At 48.6% G+C, this 22,319-nt stretch overlaps 1 protein-coding gene across 1 annotated transcript; it reads left to right on the top strand.

Moving 5' to 3' along the window:
• The first annotated feature begins 241 nt into the window (after nucleotides 1-241).
• Fpr1 (formyl peptide receptor 1) lies at nucleotides 242-5,003 on the top strand. Its single transcript, XM_004866751.3, has 2 exons — nucleotides 242-386; nucleotides 3,803-5,003. Exon 2 carries the CDS (start codon nucleotides 3,814-3,816, stop codon nucleotides 4,855-4,857), a length of 1,044 nt encoding a protein of 347 aa, XP_004866808.1. The 5' UTR covers nucleotides 242-386; nucleotides 3,803-3,813; the 3' UTR covers nucleotides 4,858-5,003.
• Nucleotides 5,004-22,319: the final 17,316 nt, after the last annotated feature.

Genomic DNA, 22,319 nt, shown 5'->3' with positions numbered 1-22,319 from the left:
ACAGATCCTTCTTACCACAATATTTCCCCTCTCTCTTGATTCCTTGACAGAGAGGGACCCTATTCCTTGAGCTTTGATGCTGAGAGAGCTGAACCTCCGCTTCCCATGGAGGACTGAGGTTGAAGAAAACATTCAAGCACTCCAGGTTCTGAAGGGATCCAGGCCACTCCCCAAATGCTATGAAAACAGATGTTCCATTGGTGCATTCTTGTGGTCACTGTAAATCATCAGGAACTTTTGTTTCCTGTTTCATTTCCTAATTGGTCAGTTCCTTTCCCCCTTTCCCCTTGGTATATCTTCAGCTTCCTTAGAGCAGAGTCACTGTCCCCAGGAGATCAGAACTTAGAACCAACTTAGGCAAGGACGGCAGCTGGAGGATCATCCAGGTGAGAGACTCACGTATGGGGCCTGGGGAGCTTGGCAAGGGTGAATGCCATAGATTGGTGGGCACAATAAACACTTTGTAGTGAACTGTAGTGGAATGCAAGAGGAAAAAGTGAATATAGAAAATTCACACCATTCTCTCTGGATGTTTCTCTATGAAGGAAAGCCAAGGACTTGTTTAGAAACTAAAAGTAATATAAAATTGAGGAGTAATATTTTTTAAGATGAAGAAGTTTTAGGAGATATGGGGGTGCTGAAGGGAATGTTGGCATAGAGGGGTAATATTGATGCTGCTGGGGAAAGGGGACAAATGAGAGGGAAGCTCTTAAGAAAGAGGATGGGGTAAGTTTTGGAGGCTGAGTACAGAGCATGTCTGGGCCAGGACACTTGTTTTCTTACATCATGGAGGTGAAGCCACACAGCAGAGTAGGGATCAGGCCAATGGTCAGCTATCGTGGGAGGCAAGGGCATTAGCTGTGTTGGGGCGGAAGAGGAGGCTCCAGTGTCGAGGAGAAGGCAGCAGGACATGAAGTCTGGTCTTGAGGTTCTCGTGGGATCCATCAGCACAATTCAGCTTTGTCAGCTGGAGAACTGCAAACTTACTTCCTCTCTCAAAGGCTGGTTGTTTTTTTTTGTTTTTTTGTTTCTTTTGGGGTTTTTTTCCTTCACTCAGTGTTGAGGTGTTGCTTAGTCAGTATAAACTCCCAGAGATCAGAAGCAGGTGAGGGTGTGGTACAGTGATGGCCAGGCTGAAAAGACTCAAAAAATGGCAGCCATGGTGACTTATGTTCACTGTGAGTCAATTTTTCTCCTCCGAATCTTGGTAGAGACATAGTTCATAGCTTTTCTCTCTGGTGTGCCCTAACCTGTTGTTGCAGAATACCAGAGACTGCCCAGTGTATGATGTGGGGTTGAAGAAAGACTCAAAGATAGAATTAAAGAAAAAAGTAGAGAGCCAGGATGGCCAGTGCTGAGCAATCTGCAAAGGCCCTGGTCAGTCCAAACCACTGATTTTTATTGGTAATCAGATTGCGGTAAAGGGGAACTATGTGCGAGGATGTGCATTCATGCAGTTGCTATGGATACTAATGCAGGCAAGGCTTGTAAAGGAAAAGACAAAACATTCTCAAATTAAGAACAGAATAGACAAAATATAGGGTTCTACTTAGAACTTTGTCCTTCTAGTTAAGAAAGTTTTAGTTATGGGAATGGAATTTGGGTGTGAGTTACTACGACCTCAGCTACTATATGATCTCATATTGAGCTCCAAAGCTTCACAGGCCATTTCTCTGGTCTCTGCTGTGGCCATTAGCAAGAAGGTTGTGCTAACCTGTGTGATACTGTAGTGCTTACCAAGTGCTTCTGTAAGTCACGTAAGCTTCAGTCAAACTCACTTCTTAAAATGAGCCAGTTGCAGGGTTAGCTTTGCAGCCTACACTGCTCACAGCCTGCTTTGAGTAATCAGCAAGGTGGTCCCCTACAGCGGAATCTTCCTTTTTCATTGCACTTATGTTTTCCACCATACTTTAGAGATTCTTGAGAACAAACAGTGCTCAGCCTGACCTGGCAGTTGGAGGGAGGGTAGAGGGGCATCTCAAGTTGTTTCTGAGACTGGAACAATGAGGATCAGCAAGAATGTAAGCTACCTATGAAATTAAAATTGTCTAGCAGGCACTTTAAGAAAGTAAGAATAAACTAATGAAATTAATCTTAATGCCTTCTTTTATTAAATAATTATATATTTTATATAGCCATATTATTATTTCAACAGGTAGTCAGTGCAAAAAATTGAGATATTGTACATTACTCTCTTCCTGCACACTACTTTTATATTAAGTCTTTCAAATCTGGTGGACATTTGCTCTTACAGCCTATGGCAATCTGGACTAGTCACAGGTCCAGTGTGTGAAGCCCCATGTGATGAATGGTACTGTGTGGTTCTTCAGCTGCAGACGTGGTAACATACAGGCCAGGGTCAGAAACAGACCTTTGTTGGAGTTTCATGGAACTGTTAAGTGACTTTAAGCAATTAACTTAAATGTTCTGTTTCCTGACCTGCTCAAAGGGTGGAAAGAAAGGAAGAGAGGGAAGAGCAAAGGCAGGGAGGGAGGGAGGGAGACAGAGGGAGGGGGAGGGAGAGGGAGGGGAGGAAAGAGAAGCATGAAAACTCCTAAAGTTATTCAGTATGGACTCTGTCAATCCACGACTCATGCCTGATGGTGTTACCTCACTACATCCACACAAAAATTATTTGAAGAAGCCTGCTGCAAAGATGAGAAGAGAAGGCAGCTCCCTTGCCCAAGCCTGACATATACTTTGCATATCTCATCACACGAAATCTCAGGCCCAGCTCATGTGTCATGCTGTTCTTCACCCCAAGAACACTGAGCCATGCGCTGGTCAGAGAAGAGCATCCTGCCCACCTACCAAGATGATCACAGAGAACAAGGGGGAAGTGAAGCTCCGTTCTGACTCCTCCTACCACAGAACCAGCCAGATGTAATATGTGCTCTCTCAATCCCTCATGGTTCCATTCTGCCTATCTTGGAAAACTAATCAAATATTTATTATGCTTTACCTCTATAACGACAGAGGGAAGGGTCCTTTCATGGCCCCTAGCAGGAAGCAGCATCTGAGAGTTGTGGATGGAGGTTTTAAATCGTGACTGTGTGAGTCTGGTCACTGAAGCTTTCTACCACTGACTTCCTGATGCTTATAGACCTTTTTTCCTTTAAAAGTTTGTGGTAAAATACGCATAATGAAATTTACTTTTTAAGTATACAATGCAGTAGCATTAGGTGCATTTAAAATGTTTTGCAACTATAACCACTACCTAGAAACTGCTTTCCCATTAATCAATAATCTAATCCCCCAGCCCTCGGAAGTCGCTAGTCTGGATGTGGTGAATTCATAGCAATATGTGGCATTTTGTGCCTGACTTTTTATGTAATGTTCCAAAATTCATCTATAGCATGTATCTGTGCTTTGTTCTTTTTTATGGCTTCGAAATATTCAATCATGTGGAAATACCACATTTTCATTATCAGTTGATGGACAGCTAGGTTGTTTCCATATTCTTTCTACTGTGAAGAGTCCTACTATCAATGCTCATGTACAATATTTGTTTGAGCACCTATTTTCTCTACACACCTATTGCTCAATATACAGTATACAATATCACAGGGCCAGGATCTTCCTTAGGCACGTAATCTGCCTGGCAGGTGTATGGTAACAAGTGCAGGAATATGCGGCACACCGTTAGGCATAGGGGACTGTGGTGAGCTCGTTCTGGCTGGCATAGGAGCTCAAGGGGAAGGTGAGAGAGTGTGGCTGGGGAAAGTGGTGGGTGCTGAAGGAAGACAATGAGAACCCGAATGCAGGTCATAACTAAACAATACCCATTGCCAAACAATTTCAGGTAAGGACAAGATGGTGACCAATGCCTCTCTCCCCATGAACGAGTCTGCAGGGACTCTGACTGCACCTGCCGGCTATATTGTCCTGGACGTCTTCTCTTATGCAGTACTGGCCGTCACCTTTGTCCTGGGTGTGCTGGGCAATGGGTTGGTGATCTGGGTGGCTGGATTCCGCATGAAGCGCACAGTCACCACCATCTGTTACCTGAACCTGGCCTTAGCTGACTTCTCTTTCTCTATGACTTTGCCTTTCCTCATGGTCCAGCAGGCCTGGGGAGGAAACTGGCCTTTGGGTTGGTTCATGTGCAAGTTCATTTTTACCATAGTGGACATTAACCTGTTTGGAAGTGTCTTCCTGATTGCTCTGATCGCTCTGGACCGCTGTATTTGTGTCCTGCATCCGGTGTGGGCCCAGAACCACCGCACTGTGAGTCTGGCCAAGAAGGTCATCATAGTGCTGTGGATATGTGCCCTGCTCCTTACCTTGCCAGTTATCATTCGTGTGACTACAGTGATCTGTTCACCTGGGAAAACAGCCTGCACCTTTGACTTCGCACCCTGGACCACAGACCCTGAAGAGAACATGAAAGTGAACATCTCCATGCAGACTGTGCGAGGGATCATCCGGTTCATTATTGGCTTCAGCCTGCCCATGTCCACTGTTGCCATCTGCTATGGTCTGATTGCCACGAAAATGTACAGGCAAGGCCTGATCCAATCCAGCCGTCCCTTACGGGTTCTCTCTTTTATCGTCATTGCCTTTTTTCTCTGCTGGTGTCCTTTTCAGGTGGTGGCTCTCATAGCCACCATCAGAATCCGAGACTTCTTGAGTGGGATGAGTGGACACCTTAGAACTGCAGTGAAAGTAACAATTTCCGTGGCCTTCTTCAACAGCTGTCTCAACCCGATGCTCTATGTCTTCATGGGCAGGGACTTCCGAGAGAGACTGATCCGCTCCCTGCCCGCCAGTCTGGAGAGGGCCCTGACCGAGGACTCCACCCCGACCAGTGACACAACAACCAATTCCCCTGCACCTCCTGCAGAGGTCCAGTTATAGGAGATGTGAGGAGGAGGCTGGGAATGCTTTTGTGGCTCCAGATCCCCCTCTCACGCAGGGTGACCCACTGATTAGGGACAATTCCTGGTGTCCCCTGCTTTGAAGTGAAGAAATAAACATGAGGTTACTATTGCTGTCTTTTCTTTATTTTGGGATTTCAACCTGGGGTGGTCAGAAGTGAGAAAAGATCGGGGAGCTCATGCACCCTCATTAGCTGGAAATGGTCCTGATTATGCTCTAATATAATTATTACTGAGATCCACTTCTGTTCTTAAAAGCTATGCTCGCTGGACAGTGAATAATTAGCTCTCTCCAGGAAAATGAAGAAGGTGGGAGAAGTACAAAATATAAATTAAGTACTTTCTAAAAAGCTTCAGCTGTTAGTGATCAATAAGTAGATAAAGATAAAAAGCCAAGGGCCAGGGATTTAGTTCAGTGGTGCCATGCTTGCCTTGCAAGCACAAGGTCAAGAGTTCCATCCCCAGTACCAAAAAAAAAAAGACCCCTAATACCTAGAGTTACACATGAAATTGCCCAATCTCTTGCATTATAAAACTTGGAAACTCAACTATCCTCCCCACAGTACCTCTCTTTTCACTTTTTACTCCAAATGTGGCCGGAATAGAATTAATCCAGTATCTGGTGCTTACTGCCCTTGTCCCCAGTGTGATTAACCCAGGGTATGACTCAGGCATCAGCCTCAATTTCCTTGTAAGCTACTTGCACGAGGGCCTTAGACATGGGACATAGTTTGTGTGGAGTTAGGTAATGTGGGATGTGTCCTGCGCAGCCACAGATCATGAGAAAGCATCCAGTTGAACTCTAGTAGCTCTTGTCCCCGAATGTCCTCCTCTGGATTTTTGCTTTTCTGCAATTCAGAGACTTGTACCTTTGACTCTTTGACTTCCTCTCCGTGGGTCTCCTTTTCTAATCCAAGCCAATCATTCATGATCACATCCTCCTTAAGATGATTGCTGGTGCCAGTGCTGAAGGAATCATTTAGACACCACCACACTCGTCATATTTTTGTCATTATCAGGATAGACAAGAGAAAAGAAAGAAGGTGATAAATGGAAGAGGGTTGGAGAAGAGGCCTAGGAGGGCCCAGAGTCAGCAGATACCAGATCACAAACTTTGGTGAGGGGCTGGATGATGCCCGTTGGCTTCGTCCCAGTTCCAGGGAGATTCCTGAGTTCCTGAGATTCCTGAGTTTGACCACACTGTGTGTTCTCAGGAATCAACGCCTTCTCTGGAGTCTCAGGGTGGCCTTTCTGTGCAGCCCCCAGCAAGTGTCATAGCCTTGCAGTGCAGCATCCAGTGCACTTATTAATCTATGTCTGGAGGGCATCGACTGATCCTTGCCTTCCTCCTACCTACAAAAGCCTTCAGTAAATGTTAGTTTAACTGAATATTGTGCTCAGCACCTCTTTTATCAATACTCAGGAACTTGCATATGCATTAACTCTTTGGATCACCAACTCCCTGAGATCAGCTGGGTTTTTCTTGACGTACAAGGAAATGAGAACAGGAACGGGATGTGATACGGTGGGACCCACTGATGGTTAGAGGTCACAGTTCTCACGAAACATTGTCCTCCCTTCCACACCAACTGCAAGTTTACAAGGGTCTCCAAACACGCTCAGGTTCTCTAATTTGCTACAAAGACTCACAAAGAGAATGGAGCAAGTAATCGGAACAAACAAGAGGCAATATAATCCAAGACTACTGGGCACAGAGAAAAGCCACTTGGTAACATTCAGTTCCCATAAGGGCCAGGTGTCCTTTCTGCAGTGGGCTTCCTTTAAATCCCCTTTGTTCTTCCAACAAGCGGGTGAAACTTAAGCTAGCTTTAGTGAGTTTCTGTAAGTTAACTGCGACTAAGGATCCATTCCTGAGATTCCCATACTATTTGTCAGAACAGAGATGGGGTGGTGCCTACAGGTGAGACTGACACGCTGAAAAGAGGGAAAGAGGCATGCATGGGAAGGGCATGAGCCTCCACACGATTTACTGGGGCATCTCTACTTTTGGTGAAACAGCAAACAGAAGAGGAAACGGCCTGTGAGGTGGAATCAAGTGGAAGGTCAAATGATGGCCCTGTCCAATCTCATCCTGACAATATCCAGCTCACCCTTGCATGGTGGTCCTCAGTGGAAAACAAACCCGTACAGCAGAACAGAGATGTTTACACGGACTCTCCTATCACACTGTCTGGGCTGGAATCCCGACTTCACTTCTCATGAGCTCTGTGATTTGAGGCAAGTCGATAATTTTTTTTCTGTACAAGTACTGGTCCCCTCAGGGAAGAGATGGCATACTAAAATTAATCAGTTAAAAAGAGTTTAGTGAGCAGGATGTGGTGGTGCACACCTGTAATCCCAGCATTTGGGAGGCTGAGACAGGAGGATCGCTGCAAGTTTGATGCCAGCCTGGACTCCACAGTGAGTTCAAGTCCAACCTGAACTACATAGGGAGACCCTGTCTCCCCCCCCCAAAAAAAACCCAGAGAGATAGAGAGATATTAATGAGGGTACAGACAGGGCTAGGAGAATTACTGAGGGATGATGATGTACCCAGCCCCCCGCACTGTGGTGTATTAGTTTCCTGTGACTGCTGTAACAAATAACCACAAACTTGGCGGCTTAACACAGAACAAGTTTATTAGCTAAAAGTTGTGGAAATGAGAACCCTGAAATAGGATTTACAGGGCTAAAATTTAAAACGAGGATGTGCTTCCTCTACGTCCTCAAGGGGAGACTTTTCTTGCCCTTGCCAGCTTTGGGAGGCCGCCGATTCTCTTTGGTTTTGCCCCCTCTCTCCATCTCCGAAGCCAGCAATGGAGCTCTTGCGAACCTCTCTCACACTCAGACACGGATATCTCCCCACCCCAAGATCCTCACCTTTGCACAGCTGCGAAGTTTCTTTTGGCAGTAAGCCCACACACTGCAGCTCCCAGTGACCGAGGCGGACATCTTTTGGGAGATCATTGCTCTGCCTGCCACAAGTAGGAGCTGTTACCTTTCCTAACCCTAAAGGGGCAGAAAAAGGAATGATTTACAGAGACAGGTATGACAGCGGGAGGATGCACACCCCCACCCCAAAGCAGAGGTAGGTCCACGTGGGGCCCAGGGGTGGTGGAAAAGATCCCAGACCTCAATCTCTTTTCGTCCTGTGTCTGCTGACCAAACTTAACTGGAAAGCAAGATGCAAGGACACTTGTAACGCAGTCCCTACAACTCCAACTTCTGGGGCACAAAGCAGAACTCAGAGAACAGAGAATGGGTGGAGGGGCACCTTGCTCGTAAGTGGAACATGCTCTGCACCTTTTCCTCATTTGGTTCTGTAAACTGCACCCAAGGATCCAAGGAGATTTTTGTACCTATTTCAAACAGTAAGGATGTAAAAATAAAAAACTAAGCATTTAATATAGGTCTGGACATAGTACAAACTCAGTAAATATCAGCTTGCTTTAATTAATTAGATAACAGCAGTCACCTTTAGTTCTATGCCCTCTCCCCAGGTTAGCACACCTATGCCCCAAACTTCAACCACTGGTTCTGCTAACACTTTCCAAATATCTCTCTCCACCCCAGACCTCTCTGTCTTTTGAGACCCAGGTCCTTGTTAATGATGTCAAGGTATAATTTGTAAGTCACAAATGTACCTATTTTAATTTTGCAGGTTATGATTTCTGGTGGGTTTATAGAGTTGTGCAGCCATCACAACAGTCCAGCTTGGGAATATTCCATCAGGTCCAAGAAATCCCTCATGGACCCCGCAGTCAATCCCCACTCCCACCTCAGTGGGAATGCTCCCAGAAACCACAAATCCACTTCCTGTCTAATTCTGGACATGCCACATGAATGGTTTCTTACAGTGTAGGGTCTCCTGCATCTGGCTTCTTTTATGTAGCATCTTTTCAAATGCATCCATATTATATTTGGTATGTTTTGTTTCTTTCTTTTTGCTGGATAGCATCCCTCTGTGTGGACGTACTGTATTTGTTCATCTATTCACTGGCTCAGCCTTAGACTCCTAGCCTTACTGTTTCCGAAACACTGCTCCCACTCAAGATACTCCCTGTGTACCTCCTTCCAAGGCAACAGAATTCACCAGTCCTCAGCCCATCCCACCCCAAACTCTTGCCCTCTATCCCCAAATTTTACCTGGGGTTTTAATTCATGGAGATGACTGAGATGTGCTATGGACAGGTCACTGTCATTGGACAGGAAATATATTACTGAGGCTTAGGCCACAGGGAAGCATCAGGTTTGGTGAGGAGGCAGAGCAGAAGGGAGAGCAAAACTTGGGACAGAACATGTGTTGAGATTTCCGTGGGAACGGTGAGGTGGCACAAACAGATCAAGATTGGCTAGTTGGAGTCGTTCCCGCAGACTACGGGGTGTGGGGTGATCTCTAGACAACTGGTTCCTCGTCCCGGTGACTTGGGCAGGGAGATACTGGCTCAGTGTGTTAGAGTTCAGTAAAGAACTGGCATCTGACAGGCATGGTTTTAACAATAGTTATTATCTTTAAGAATTAGCCCACCCTGGGAGTAGTCTCGTCCTGGACCTGTAAGGCCCCCAAAATGTCAAACATATCAAAAATAAAGAAACATAATTAACACACTTTTAGGTTCTCCACCTTAGTCGTGACTTTAACATGAAACACATGATTCATCTTCCATCCACCCTTCTCTTCCACATCCCATAGTAAACTGGGAACCCATATCCACCCCTCCTCCCTCCAGATATGCCTCAGATGGCTCCTCCTCTGCCTCTCCAGCCTCACAACCATCACCCTGGCACACGTCTTCGGTGGTTCTGCCCCAGAACTACCCACTGATCCTCACTCCATGTGAGAGGCTGTGGTAGACACGGCTAGGCTGGCTCCTGCATTGGAATGCTCCGGAGAAACAGAATGTATCGGGTGCATGTACATCCTGGATAGAAAGAGCCTTGTTATAAGGAATTGGGCCATATGATGGAGGAGGCTGACAGGTTCCAAGCTGTGCAGGGTAAGTGGGTGAGTTGGAGACCCAGGAGAGCTGATGTTTACTTCCAGTCCAAATCTAGAGGCCAGAGAACCAGGAGAGCTGATGATGTAGTTTAGGTCCAAGGCCAGCAAGCTCAAGACTTGGGAAGGACGGATGTTTGAGTTTGAAGAAAAAGTCAGTGTGTCAGTTTGAAGGCATTCAGGCACAAGGACTTGGTGAAGGGCCAACATTTTCTGTTCAGGCCTCCAACTGACTGGACAAGACTCACCCACACTAGAAAAAGCAACCTGCTTTACTCAATCTACAGAAGCAAATGTTAATGTCATTTTTAAAACGCCCTCACAGGAACTCCAAGAATAATGTGTGAGCAAATACCTGGTCACCCTGTGTTCCAGTGAAGTTGGCACATAAAAGTAAACATCACAGCCGTTCCCTACTCTGGACAACCGAGCAGTACAGACGCTAAGAGGTGGTGCACCCCGACTCCACAGGAACCCAAGCTCGGGATCCTGGGACCTTCCTGGACCTCTCTCTCTGTACCTCTTCACTTGGCTACTCATACGTATTTTTATAATATCCTTTATGATAATCCTGTCATAGCAAGGAAAGTGTTCTCCTCGGAGTTCCTTGAGATCCTATAGCAAATTATAAAACCTGAGGAGGGAGTTGCAGGAACCTTTGTTATGCACCCCAGGAGCCCTCCATTTATGTAAACTGGAGGTTGTTTTAGGGGCTGAGTTTTCCCTTGTGGGGGCTGTGCTGACAGGGGTAGTTATTGTCGGAATTGAATTAAATTAAATCATTCCCAGTCCAGAAGATGACAAATCAACCCCAGGGTGCAGAGGGCCACGAGACAGGGAACTTGGGGGTGAGGGGACTGGTGGAAATCTGGATATCTGGGAGGCTCCAGCCCACCACAAATTGCCCCAACACATCTGGGCTGTTCAGAAATCAAGAGGAAACCCAGTTCCTGTTACTCAAGTAGCCCCAAGTTTACATGCCCAGCTTGTGGGCTTGAGACACAGTTGACCAGAACTCGGAGAAACCCCAGGGCAGAACGGAAACCGCAGTAGGAAGTGGCCTCAGTCAGAAAATGGACCGGGGTTGGGGGAAGTGCCTGGGTGCTACTGAGTCCCAAGCTCCTGAAATTGAGGGCTCCATCCCTTTGAGCCTCCATCTTCTCATTTGTAAGGTGAGTATTCTAACAGTCCTCCCCAGGCAGGACTTTCCCACTACAGAGGTGAAGAGGAGCAGATCCTCACTACAGGCATGACTGTGGGTGTAAACGAAGACGCACTGTACTGTTCCACCCACACGAATCTTAAAGATGGGGCAACTGGCACATGCTGATGAAAAGTAGGGCAGTGTTTACTGTGGGAGGTCAGGAGGGTGCTCTGCTTCCTGATCCAGGTGCTGGTTACAGGGATGCATTAATACTGTAAATTTATTGATTTATGACATGCACAATATTCTATAATAAAATTGTTACTAATGAATAGGGTGAGAGAGAATGGAGAGTGTAGAAAAGGATGGAAAGAGACATAAAGGAGAGAGAAAAGGAGAAGCGATGGAGGGAAAAAGGAGGAAGGAGGAGCAAGCACTTCCTTTGCACACAGGAGACAGAGAGTGGGTTTTACTTCTGCAGCCTAACAGATCAGGTGGGGTGAGTGGGCACAGGCTTAGGAGAGACAATGAGAATCATTTCTGATCTTTCCCTGCCCCGCCATCCTCTACACATCTCCAGACACAAAGGGCAGGTCGAGGTGACACCAGCACCAGACAGAAATGGCTGGATTCCAAGCACAGTGTTCAGGTGACCTGACACATCTGGACGGTGCCTAAGGCAGAGATGGCACCACTGATAAATCCCTCTATGATTATTGTTATTCCCATGGGGAAGGGACAGCATCACCTCCCACACCTCAGAACAGCCAGTAGCCTTGATTTCTGGGATTCTGTCTTTTAGAGACCCGGTGTTTCTCTTCCCTATTCGTAGATGGGGCACAGCCTCAGTGATGTGCTAAAATGGTCCATCAGCTCCCAAAGAGACAATTGTTAAAATTTTAGGAATTTTGTGATCCACCTTTAAAAGTTAAATCATATGAACATCAATGAAATAAGTGATATTAAAAACAAGGGGAATGAATTATTAAAATTCATCACTTCTTGATTATTTTGCTATATTTTGATGAAAAAATGAATCTCAACACACAGCTTGTTTTACCAATAGTAAAAAACATATTAATCTCCATTCATGTAACAGCTACACATGTCCAACTTGACATGAGCCATTTCTTGGCTGAACTGCTCTGTACAAAGTATTCATTTGTAGCCTGATTCTGTGACACGATTGTTGGCAATGGAAGAAATGTCATCCTGAAGTTGAAATTGTATGGAATGTATAACACAGAGAATTGTGTGTTATTATGCCTGCTGCATCCTTTAAAGTCAATACAATGTATCGTCACATTTTTATATAGACACACATTTTCTCCCATGGAGAGCCAGTTGTTAGTCATTTACCAGAAAACCACAGTGTAGACAACACATGTTTTTCGGATTCTGTAAGAGCCTACTTAAATCCCAGCTCTGTCACCACCTGTGTGACCTCAGACCAGTCAGTTCCCTCTTTGTGCCTCAGTTTCCTCTTCTTTGACACACACACTGTAACTATCCAAGGGAGGTCTTTCGGTTAAAGCTCATGAATATGAGGTGGGCAGCTCAGACTTTGTCGGGTACCACGGCCACTACTACATCAGGGCTGGGGACAGGTTCACTCTCACTCTGTGTTCTGTCCTCCAAGATCAAGGCAGGAGTGACATGGTACTTCCTGTCCAACCTGTATTTCCCATCCTCACATCCTCCTTTCCTTGTTCCATTTCCCTTTGCAACCATTAGATTGGAGAACCATTGAGCAGATTTTATTCTGGAACCTCTGGACCTGGGGTTCTGGGAGAGGAAACACTCCTAGTGACCCCTTCTGGTCCTGATTGACTCGGGATAGGAAAATCCTCATGAGCGTCTCCAGAGAAAAGGCCAACAATGTCTTTGTCACGACCAGTTTACCGTATTAGTCTGCTAGGGTCACGGTAACTCATTACCACAATCCTAGTGGCTTAAAACCACAGAAATGTATTATCTCACAGTTGGGAAACCAGTAGTCTGAAATCAGTATGTTGGCAGGATTGGTTCCTTCGGGAAGCTCTGAGCCTCTTTCCTAGCTTCTGGTGGCTGCTGGCCATCCTTGGCATTCCTTGGTGTTATTGATCAAATTGTGGCCCCCATCTCTATTCCTATATTGAGGTCCTAACCCCCAGTACATCAGAATATGTCCTTATTTGAATTTGGATCATTGCAAGTATAATTATTTAAGTAAAGATGAGGTCATTCCAGAGTAGGGCGGACCCTTAATCCAGTATGACTGATATCCTAATGGAAAAAGGAGGTTTGGACACGGACATGACACAAGAAAAACACCCTGTGAGGAACAAGGCAGAGATTGCAGGGACACTTCCACTGGCCAAGTAATGCCAAAGGTTGTCGGCAAGTAGCCAGAAGCAGAGGCCTGGGACAGATTCTCCCTGCCAGGCCCAGGAGGAGCAACCACAGTGAAATACCCTGATCTTGGAGTCCCAGCTTCTAGACCTTGGAGGCAGTGAGTTTCTGTTGCTGGTGGCATTTTCCCTAGCTCATGGTATGGAAGCCCTGGAGAATGCATACACTCGGCTTGTAGGTGTCTCCCTCCAATCTCTGCTTCTGTCTTTGCATCATTTTCTCTGCCGCGTCCAGAGGACACCTGTCATTTTATTTAGGGCTCACCCTAAATCCAGAACAAGCTCATCGAAGAGTCCTTAACTTGGTGACGTCTTCAAACAAGACCGGCAACCACAGCTTCTGGGGGTCAGGACTTGGAGGTGTCTTTTGAGGGTCATCAGTCAATGGGCTACGCGTGGGGATTCATAAGCACCCTTTCCCGTGGTCCTTGCTCCCAGTGTCAGAGGGAAGAAACGGAGGCTGTGGGAGGATTAGCCACTTCCCCACATGCAGGTGTCGGACATGGCATAGGGAACAGGTCCTTCAGACTCACTGCTGAGTCACGCTCTGTCCCAAAGGAGGCTGCACTGCAACTAATGGATGAGGGAATGAATGAGGCATCTCTGTACAGGCAGGCAAGTTACCTGGTGCAGATGTTTCCTGGGAGCACAAAGTTATGGATGGAAGCATTCAGGAGCTCATTTAAACAAGCCAGTTTGCAGAACACTTGGATTTTCATCTTCCGGTGTTTGGGAAATGGAAACCATCACAAGGATCAGAGGGGCATTGTACGAGATGGGATCTGGGCTGAAAACCCATAACCAGTCGCTGAAGAAAGATAGAATAGGGGTTAAGGAACCTTCCCTTTCCCCTCTGGAGATCCAATATTTGAGTCAGAAAAACAGTCAGTAGACAAATTAACAAGAGAAAAGACATGCAAGTGTGTTACACGCATACACATAGGGGCATCACAAGAACAAAAGGCGATTCAGAGTCACAGACACCCTTCTTCATAGGCGAAGGGATGGGCGGGCTGTGGGCGACCTAAAGGGAGCATGTATGATGTAGGGGGAGGGACATGGACCTGGAGAACGGGCACTGGCCAGGGACAACGTTCACTTGAGCTCCAGGTGTGGTCTTTGACCTTCAGTCTCTCTGGTGACAGGAGCTTAAGCTCCCTCAGTTGGTGAAACAGCAGAGACGGGAAAGGCAACTGTGTTCCTGCCTTTCACATCCTGCCTTCAGGAAGAAGAGAGGACCCCGGGGAGCCCCTTCCCTGCGCTGCTGCTCCCCGACTGCTCTCAATTTGAAGGTCAAAATTGCAAATTTGGGGATAATTTTTAAGCCCCAACAACAGACAGGAAACCATGGCAACACTATTTCCTCTTCTCCACCACGCTGCCGATGACATCACTGTGGTTCTGAGACACTGCCCTGGGGCTCCTGCAGCACTGACCACAAGGGGCCCCCAGAGCTCTGCTCCTGCATCCTGTGGGGGGCTGTGCGCCACCCCTCTGCTGGCCTGCCATCTCTGCAGCACACTTCCGCTGTCCGCAGGACGGCCCCAAGATTCTGCTCTGGGACTCCTCTGCAAGGTCTGGACAGGAGGGTCTCCTCAGCCCCACTCAAGTGACCAAGTGACGGGCTAGACCACAGACTCGGCGGATGCCCAATAGAGTTCTGCCCACTCCCACCAGTGTGGGATGGAGTCGCTGGTCTGAGTGGGGCTGAGGTGGGCCAGGAGCTCAGGGCCAGGAATTGCCTAGCTCAAGGCCACTGCCCTTGGAACCTAGTGTGTTCCAGAGCATAGGTGCCTTCCAGAGGACTCCTCACAGGAGGGCTGCTGCACGCAGGGCCGGCAAAGGGCCCCCTGTGGCCACAGTCATGGAGCCTCTTAGCTGCTACTGGTGCAGGAACAGCTAAACTCAACCTCGTGTCCAATGTGCCAAGTAGATGTTCTTTTGACCTGAAGAGCTGCCCTGCGAAAGATGCCTTGAGATAGTCCTGTTTCACAGATGAAGAAACAGAAGCCCAGGGGAATGAAATGGCTCCTTGCCAAGAACATGCGACTAACCGTGACATAGTGAGGTGTTTGCGTCTCCCTAAAATTCGTTCTTGAAATCCTAACCAACAAGGTGATGGCATTAGGATGTGGCGCCCTCATGACTGGGATCATGTCCTTACAAAAGAGGCCCTGAGAGACCCTGTCTTAATGTGTTTTTTGTTGCTACAACATAATACCTGAGACCAGGTAATGTAAAAAGAATAGAAGGTGATTTGGCTCATGATTCTGAAGAGAGGGAAGCCCAAGAACATGGCGCCAAGACCTGCCTGGCCTGTGTGAGGACCCTGGGCTACGCTGACAGGGACAAGTGGGTGCACGTGAAGGGGAGAACACAGGGGGACGCACTTTGTGACAACCTGTGCTCACAACAACAAGTCCAGTCCTGTGAAAGAAAGAACTCGCTCATGCAAGAACCCACTCGTTGGATCTTAGCTTTATCTTTTATTAAGTTTAGTTATTGGTACATTTCAGGTGTATAATACAGTTACATTCATCATTGGAATCTTGTACCTTTACATGATGTATCTTGGTTCTTATTTTTCCCCTTCCCCTGCCCTCCCTTCCCTATTTGCAAAGACTTTGTTTCCATGTTTTTCCTTTTCTCATATTTTTTCTTTTCCCTTCTTTCCTTTCCCCTACCCCTCCCACTTCTCCTACTCCTTTAGACCTTTTCTTCCTATTTCACAATATCAATTATACATTTTGAGCCTTATTTACACTTTTAACTTTTCACACCAGAGAAACCCTTCAGTATTTACACATGTGTGTCCTATTTATTTCACTTAAGAGGATGGCCTCAATGTGTATCCATTTAGCTATAAATGACTCTAGTTTTTCATTCTTTATGGCTGAGTAGTACTCCATTTTATTAAAAAAAACCCACATCTTCTTTATCCAGTCCCAGTTGATGTGCACTTGGGCTCCTTCCAAGCTTTAGCTATTACAAACTATGCCACTATAAACACGGGTGCACATATATCGTTGTGGTATGATTCTTTTAATACTTTCGGGAATATACTCAGCAGGGGAATAGCTGGGTCAAATGGGACTTCCTGTCCTAGTTCTTTGAGGTATCTCCATACTGATTTCCACAGTGCTTGCACCAGTCTACAGTCCCACCAGCAGTGGAGCAGGGTTCCTCTTTCCCCACAGCCCCACCAGCATTTGTTATTGGTTGATTTCTTGATAACAGCCATTCTCTCTGGAGTGAGGTGGAATCTCAGCGTTGTTTTCATCTGCATCTCTCGAATGACCAGTGATGTTGAACATTTTTTCATATGTTTATTTGCTGCTTTTACGTCTTTGTCTGAGAATGATCTGACCACCTCTTAAAGCTCCTACCACTTCTCAACACTGTCACGAGGAGAATCAAATTTCTACATGACTTTTGGAAAGGACAAGCCATATTCAGTCCTCCCTCCTCCCTCTCCCTCTCAGCCAGAGGTTGGCTATGTTGCCCAAGCTGGCCTCGAACTCGCAGCTGAAGCAGTCCTCTTAGCCAGCACCCCCCTAGCTGCAGGTGCACCATGCCGTGCCCATCAAACAGGGTTACCAGGATTTCCTGTCCAACTCCCTCCTCCCTGGTGACTGGGCAGTTGATTGGGCCAGCCCTGACCCTGCTGCCCTACATCCATCTATTTGGGGGTCACACTGTGTGCCCCCTGTGGAGGCTCTTCTGTCCTGGCTATGCGGGGGTGGGGTTGGGACACAGGACGACAATGGGAACCTGGCAGTGAGGGGGAAACACAGAGCTCAACCCAGTGTGAGAGTAACCTAAGTCAGGGAGATTTTGTTAGAGATCAGAGGTGGTAGACCCAAGAGTCCAGGGCCCAGATGTTCTGTTTAACAGAGATGTCCAGGCCGGCATCCTCCCTCAGACCCAGAAGTCTGCATCCAAGCCCCCAGGCCCCACTGTGACCTGCTCAGTAGATAGAAACCTAATCCTCAACACCTGACTTCTATTACCTGGCTCTGCTACCCTGCAGCCTACATCACTTGGAACAGGAAACTCATCTGAGCCCTCTGTTTCCTTCCCTGGGAAAGTAGATTCCTCTCTGCTTGCCTGGAAGAGGATGAACAGCAGCTACAAAAGGAAGTCACCCTCCCTCTTTCACCTGCTCTGTCTCCTTCCAGGGAGAGGGCAGAAGTGGTGGAGGTGTCTTTGGCTGGTCGCACAGCCCTCCTCTTCATGATTTCTCCTCCCTCCAAGGCCTGCGGCTCCCCTTCCTCCCAGGGTTTCCTAGGAGTCCCGGAGACCTAGGTGTTTCCCAGAGTGCAGTGCGTGGGAGGAACAGCCTGGTCTAACTCCAGCCTCCACCGGGAGCGCATGAGTCAAACCCTCTGTATTCCTGGAAATCCAGAGGCTGCTGCCTGCTCCCGGATCCCAGGAACTCCTGCCTAAGCTCCCACCTTCCTGTGAGCTCTGTCTTTCCACACTGGCCATTCTGAGTAGAGCCACGGCCCTGTGCAGCAAGGGTGGGATGGGGACTGTCCCAGCCGTGGGCTCTCTCCCTCCTCCTCATCTCCTTCAGTCCTCCATCCTACCCTCCCTTCTCTCCTTTCCTCTGCCTCCCCGGGGAAACCCAGGGTGTGGGGCCTTGGCTCTGCCAGGCAGATGGTCCAGGGCAATTGGGAAGGGATGGGGCAATGGGAAGACAGAAGACTGAGAAACTCAAACACAGAAACAGTGAAGGAAAGAGAGACTCAGAGGACAGAGAGGAACACGTGTAAGATACGGCCTCAGAAGGAGAGTCAGGGATGTAGGGGTGATGGAGAGAGGACAGAGACAGCTAGATCGATAGGCAGACACACAAGAGAGCACACACACACACACACACACACACACACAATGAGAACTTCAGGGAGAGACACTCAGTCACAGAATAAGGAAGTCAAGGAGACCAAGAGTCAGAAGTTTAGAGACAGACAGCAACCCTCCTTTTCCTTTTCTTCTTTTTCTTTCTCTTTCCCATCCCCATCCTGATTCTCTGTCCCAATCCCACGCCCTCATAAGCCACCTATTTATTGACCATCTATTAGGTACCAAGTTCTGGCCTAGGCTCCAAAGACCGTCATGAATAAAGCAAGTGAAGACCACTGCATGTGCGGGACTTGGTTCTAGCAGTGGAGACACGCTTTACATAAAACTCAAGATCCGAAAGAGCAGCTAGGTGTGGTGTAATCCCAGTATTCAAGAGACTGAGGCAGGAAGAATAATTGAGAGTTCGAGGCTAGCCTAGGCTACACAGTGAGTTCAAGAACAGCTTGAGCTATGTATATAGAGAGACCCTGTCTCCAAAATAATCAAAACAAAATACTAAATAAGCAAGTTCATATATTGTGTTGGAAGGTGATCAATGCTATGGGAAAAAAGGAACAGCAGAGGAGGGTTAAGGGGGTCAGGGATCCAGGGATGGGCAGGTGTCTGAATTAGACGGGTGATCAGATAAACCCGCCTCCCTCTCCCCTCTCACCTCCTTCTCTCTGATCTCCAGTATCTGGATTCTCTCAAAGTATTTCCTTTCCAGACCAGGATATCTAGCAAATAAATCATCTACCTGGATTCAAGCTTTTAATAAAATACAGACTTCTTCACGTTACTTTCTGGGGCCCTCTCATCCCCTCTAGTTCTCCAGGAAACAAGTACAGTGCTTCCCCCCCCTTATTTATAGGGGATACTTGGCAAGACCTGGAGTGGAAACTCGAAACTACAGATAACTCTGAACTCTATAGATAAGAATTGCCACCTAAAGGGAGCGCCTTTCAGTTTCTCTTTGACATATGTGAATTGCCAGAAACATGAGTGTTGTGCTCTGAGGTCACTTTTCCATTTGATCGTATCCAAAAGACCAAGAAATGACTGGGGCCATTTTTAGTAAAATAAGGGCCGCTTGAAGCTAAGCACTATGATACAGCAATAGTTGGTCTGATAACCCAGATGGCTACTAAGTGATGACAGCTAAGTGACTATTGGGCGGGTAGTGTATAGGATGTGGATACACTGGACAAAGGGAAGAGAGAGCCACAGCCCAGCAGGACACAGAGGGACAGCATTGGATCTCATCACATGACTCAGCACAGCACACAATTTAAAACTAATGTGTTGTTTCTATGACTTTCCTATTAGCAATTTTGGACCATGGTTGACTGCAGATAACTAAAACCTCAGACAGCAGCCTATAGTCACCATCCAGGTCTGCACCTCCTGACACTGGGCAAGGACAGGCACAAAGCTAGCCTGGGCCGGCTCAGATGGAGGGTGCAGTGAGTTGCTGGCCAAGGCCCATGCACCCCCAGTCTGCATGCTACACACCCTTCAGGGTTTTCTCCAGCCCCACCAGCCCCCACAGCTCAACCCCTCCAGGCTCAGCCTCAGAGAACACTCTTATCTCTGACAGGACCTCACCAACCACTGAGTCACCCTGGCCAAGAACCCCTGGTCTCGCTGCCCAGTTTGTCCCTCGTGTGGGACCAGAGCTGCTGCTGCCCCTCCCGGCCCGCATGCCCCTGTGGCTCCCTGGAGCCCCAGGACGAAGCCCCGGCCCCCGAGGCTGGTGTGCAGTACCCTGCGTGGTACACACACCAACAGCTCAATGCGGCCACCCTCGAATGTACACAGGCATCACAGTGTCCTCTTGCACACCAGAAATATGTGCAGGAATAGTTCTGCTGGTCAACTGAAATTCTGTAAAACCCTGCTTGGCCTTGCCATGCACCCCCTCCCGCCTGCTGCTATCACCCTGTACACTTCCTCAGCATCGACTGCCCGCACTCAGACCCCATCCCGGGCCCCTTTCCTGTCCCACCTTCCGCACCCGTCCTCAGCATGGCGAACCCCTCACCCATTGGGATCACCTCCTCTGCTCAGGCTGGGTTCACTGTCCCTGCCTTGGTGCGTGGTCCTCTGTTTACACAGCTGTCTCCTCCACCAGACTGGCACCTCCACAAGGGCAGGGCCCCCCACTGAGTCATCTGTGTCCTGGGCATCGCCCGGCCCCAAGCCCCTCCCACCAGCAGCTCTGCAGATGTCCCTCTAGTGAATAAACGCCTTTGCCTCTGTCTGGCCTCTATCTTTCCCTTGTCTCCCTCCACCCTTTGGTCCATTGGTCCTGGTGTTCCATAAACCACATCTAGACATTCTCCGCAATGCTCAGTATCTTGGGAAGAACACTGAAGCCCAGGGCAGGACCAAAAATCGGTCACCATTGGAGGGAAGGGTTCTGGGTGAGATGGCTGCTGGTGTGGAGTGCTGGAAGCCCTGCCTTCTGCGGAGCATCCCAGCTTCATCTCTCTTTGGCGTCTGGCTCTGGTTTGCCTGCTTCTGGCCTTGGTCATCTCCTCCTGGAAGGAATTCTCAACAACTGGATGCTTAGACTGAGGGAGGAGGCTGGGCCTGGACCCCGGGTCTGAGGGAGGAGGCTGGGCCTGGACCCTGGTTCTGAGGGGATGGGACTTAGAAGAAACTTCTTGGGTAACATCCTGGTCTCTCTCTCTCTCTCTCTCTCTCTCTCTCTCTCTCTCTCTCTCTCTGGTTTTAGAAACATCTGGTTTTATACAGCGGCTCCACCCGAGCAGGGCAGGGTGGAGGTTGGACAGCCAAATGCCTCGCTTCTGGGAGGGACCTGGGCTGCCCCCTCCCACGGTGCAGGGAACCACCTCCCCCTCCTCTGGGCTGGGCTCCATCAGCAGATCCATCATTCTGACACCCGGCGCCTGGGCTCCAGGCAACAGTGTCAGGCACCGCCTGGTCTCCTTGTGTGGGTGGGAGGCCCCTGGCTTCTCCCTAATGGTCAGGCCGGGACAAAGCCCTGACCCAGCAACCATACCCTGACTCCCCATCGGGGAAACCCAGGGTGTGAGGACTTTGGCAGAGGAGAGCTCCAGGCCAGGCCAGAAGAGATAGAGCAAGGGGGAGAAAGGAGGATGGAGAGACAAAGTCAGAGAGAAAAGTGACAGAGCAAGCGAGTCAGAGGGACACAGAAAAATTCCTGCAGAGATAGCACCTCAGAAAGAGGTGGGAATGGAAAGAGACTGAGGGCGGAGACAGATAGGTGGGCAGGGAGAGACAGAGCGACAGACAGACAGACACACACCCAGGGTGGGAAAGACTCTGAGTCACAGGATCAGGAAGTCTAGGAGGCCAAGAGTCAGGAACTGAGAGGGACGCAGACCCAGAGAGAAGGGGGGATCAGGCAGAGGCGACGGGGGACAGAGAGATGGGGTGGAGGGTGGGAGAGCAGCAAACAGAAACACGTGGAGCCAGAGCCCCGGGTGGACAGAGGCATGGAGTCAGTGAGTCAGAGGCCAGCGATGAAGACAGGGAGCCCCTGACAGCTGCTGCCGTGGGTCAGACGCCATCCTGACCACTCACAGCGAGAGGAGCACTGGGAGAGTGTTAGACAGAGATTTTTAAACTCACAGAAAGAAAGGCATGAAAACGCTGACGTTTACAATGAGTCTTCCGGCCCCCGGGAGCTGGGGTGCAGGTGGCCCAGGTCTGCATCGCTTTTCCACCCTTGATCTGACTCCGTTTCCTGGCAGCTGTGACAACTCTAAATTCACCCTTGAGTCTCGGGGGAGGCAAATTCCTGCCCTGTGCCCCAAACTCTGGCACACACATGTGCAGACACACACGCAAGCGCGCGCACGCACATCAGTCAGGCCGATGTTCTCGGGACTCTGGTTCCCGGCAGCCCTGCCTCCAAGCCAGTGCACACAGCCACCCCCAGACACACGCGTGTGCGGGCTCCATTCCCCCTGCCTGTGGCTGAGACGCTTCCCTGCAGGCGACTCCAGGGAGAGAAGGGTGGGCCCAGGGGAAGGGGCAGTGTTGGGGTGACGGGAAGGAAGGTAGGAGGGGCGGGAGGA

Source organism: Heterocephalus glaber, unplaced genomic scaffold (assembly GCF_053883595.1).
Source record: "Heterocephalus glaber isolate CG9 unplaced genomic scaffold, H.glaber_assembly_v1.0 deba00001745, whole genome shotgun sequence".
NCBI classification, from domain to species: Eukaryota; Metazoa; Chordata; class Mammalia; order Rodentia; family Bathyergidae; genus Heterocephalus; species Heterocephalus glaber.
Note: the sequence above shows the minus strand (reverse complement) of the source record. Positions and strands in the feature narration are given on the sequence as shown.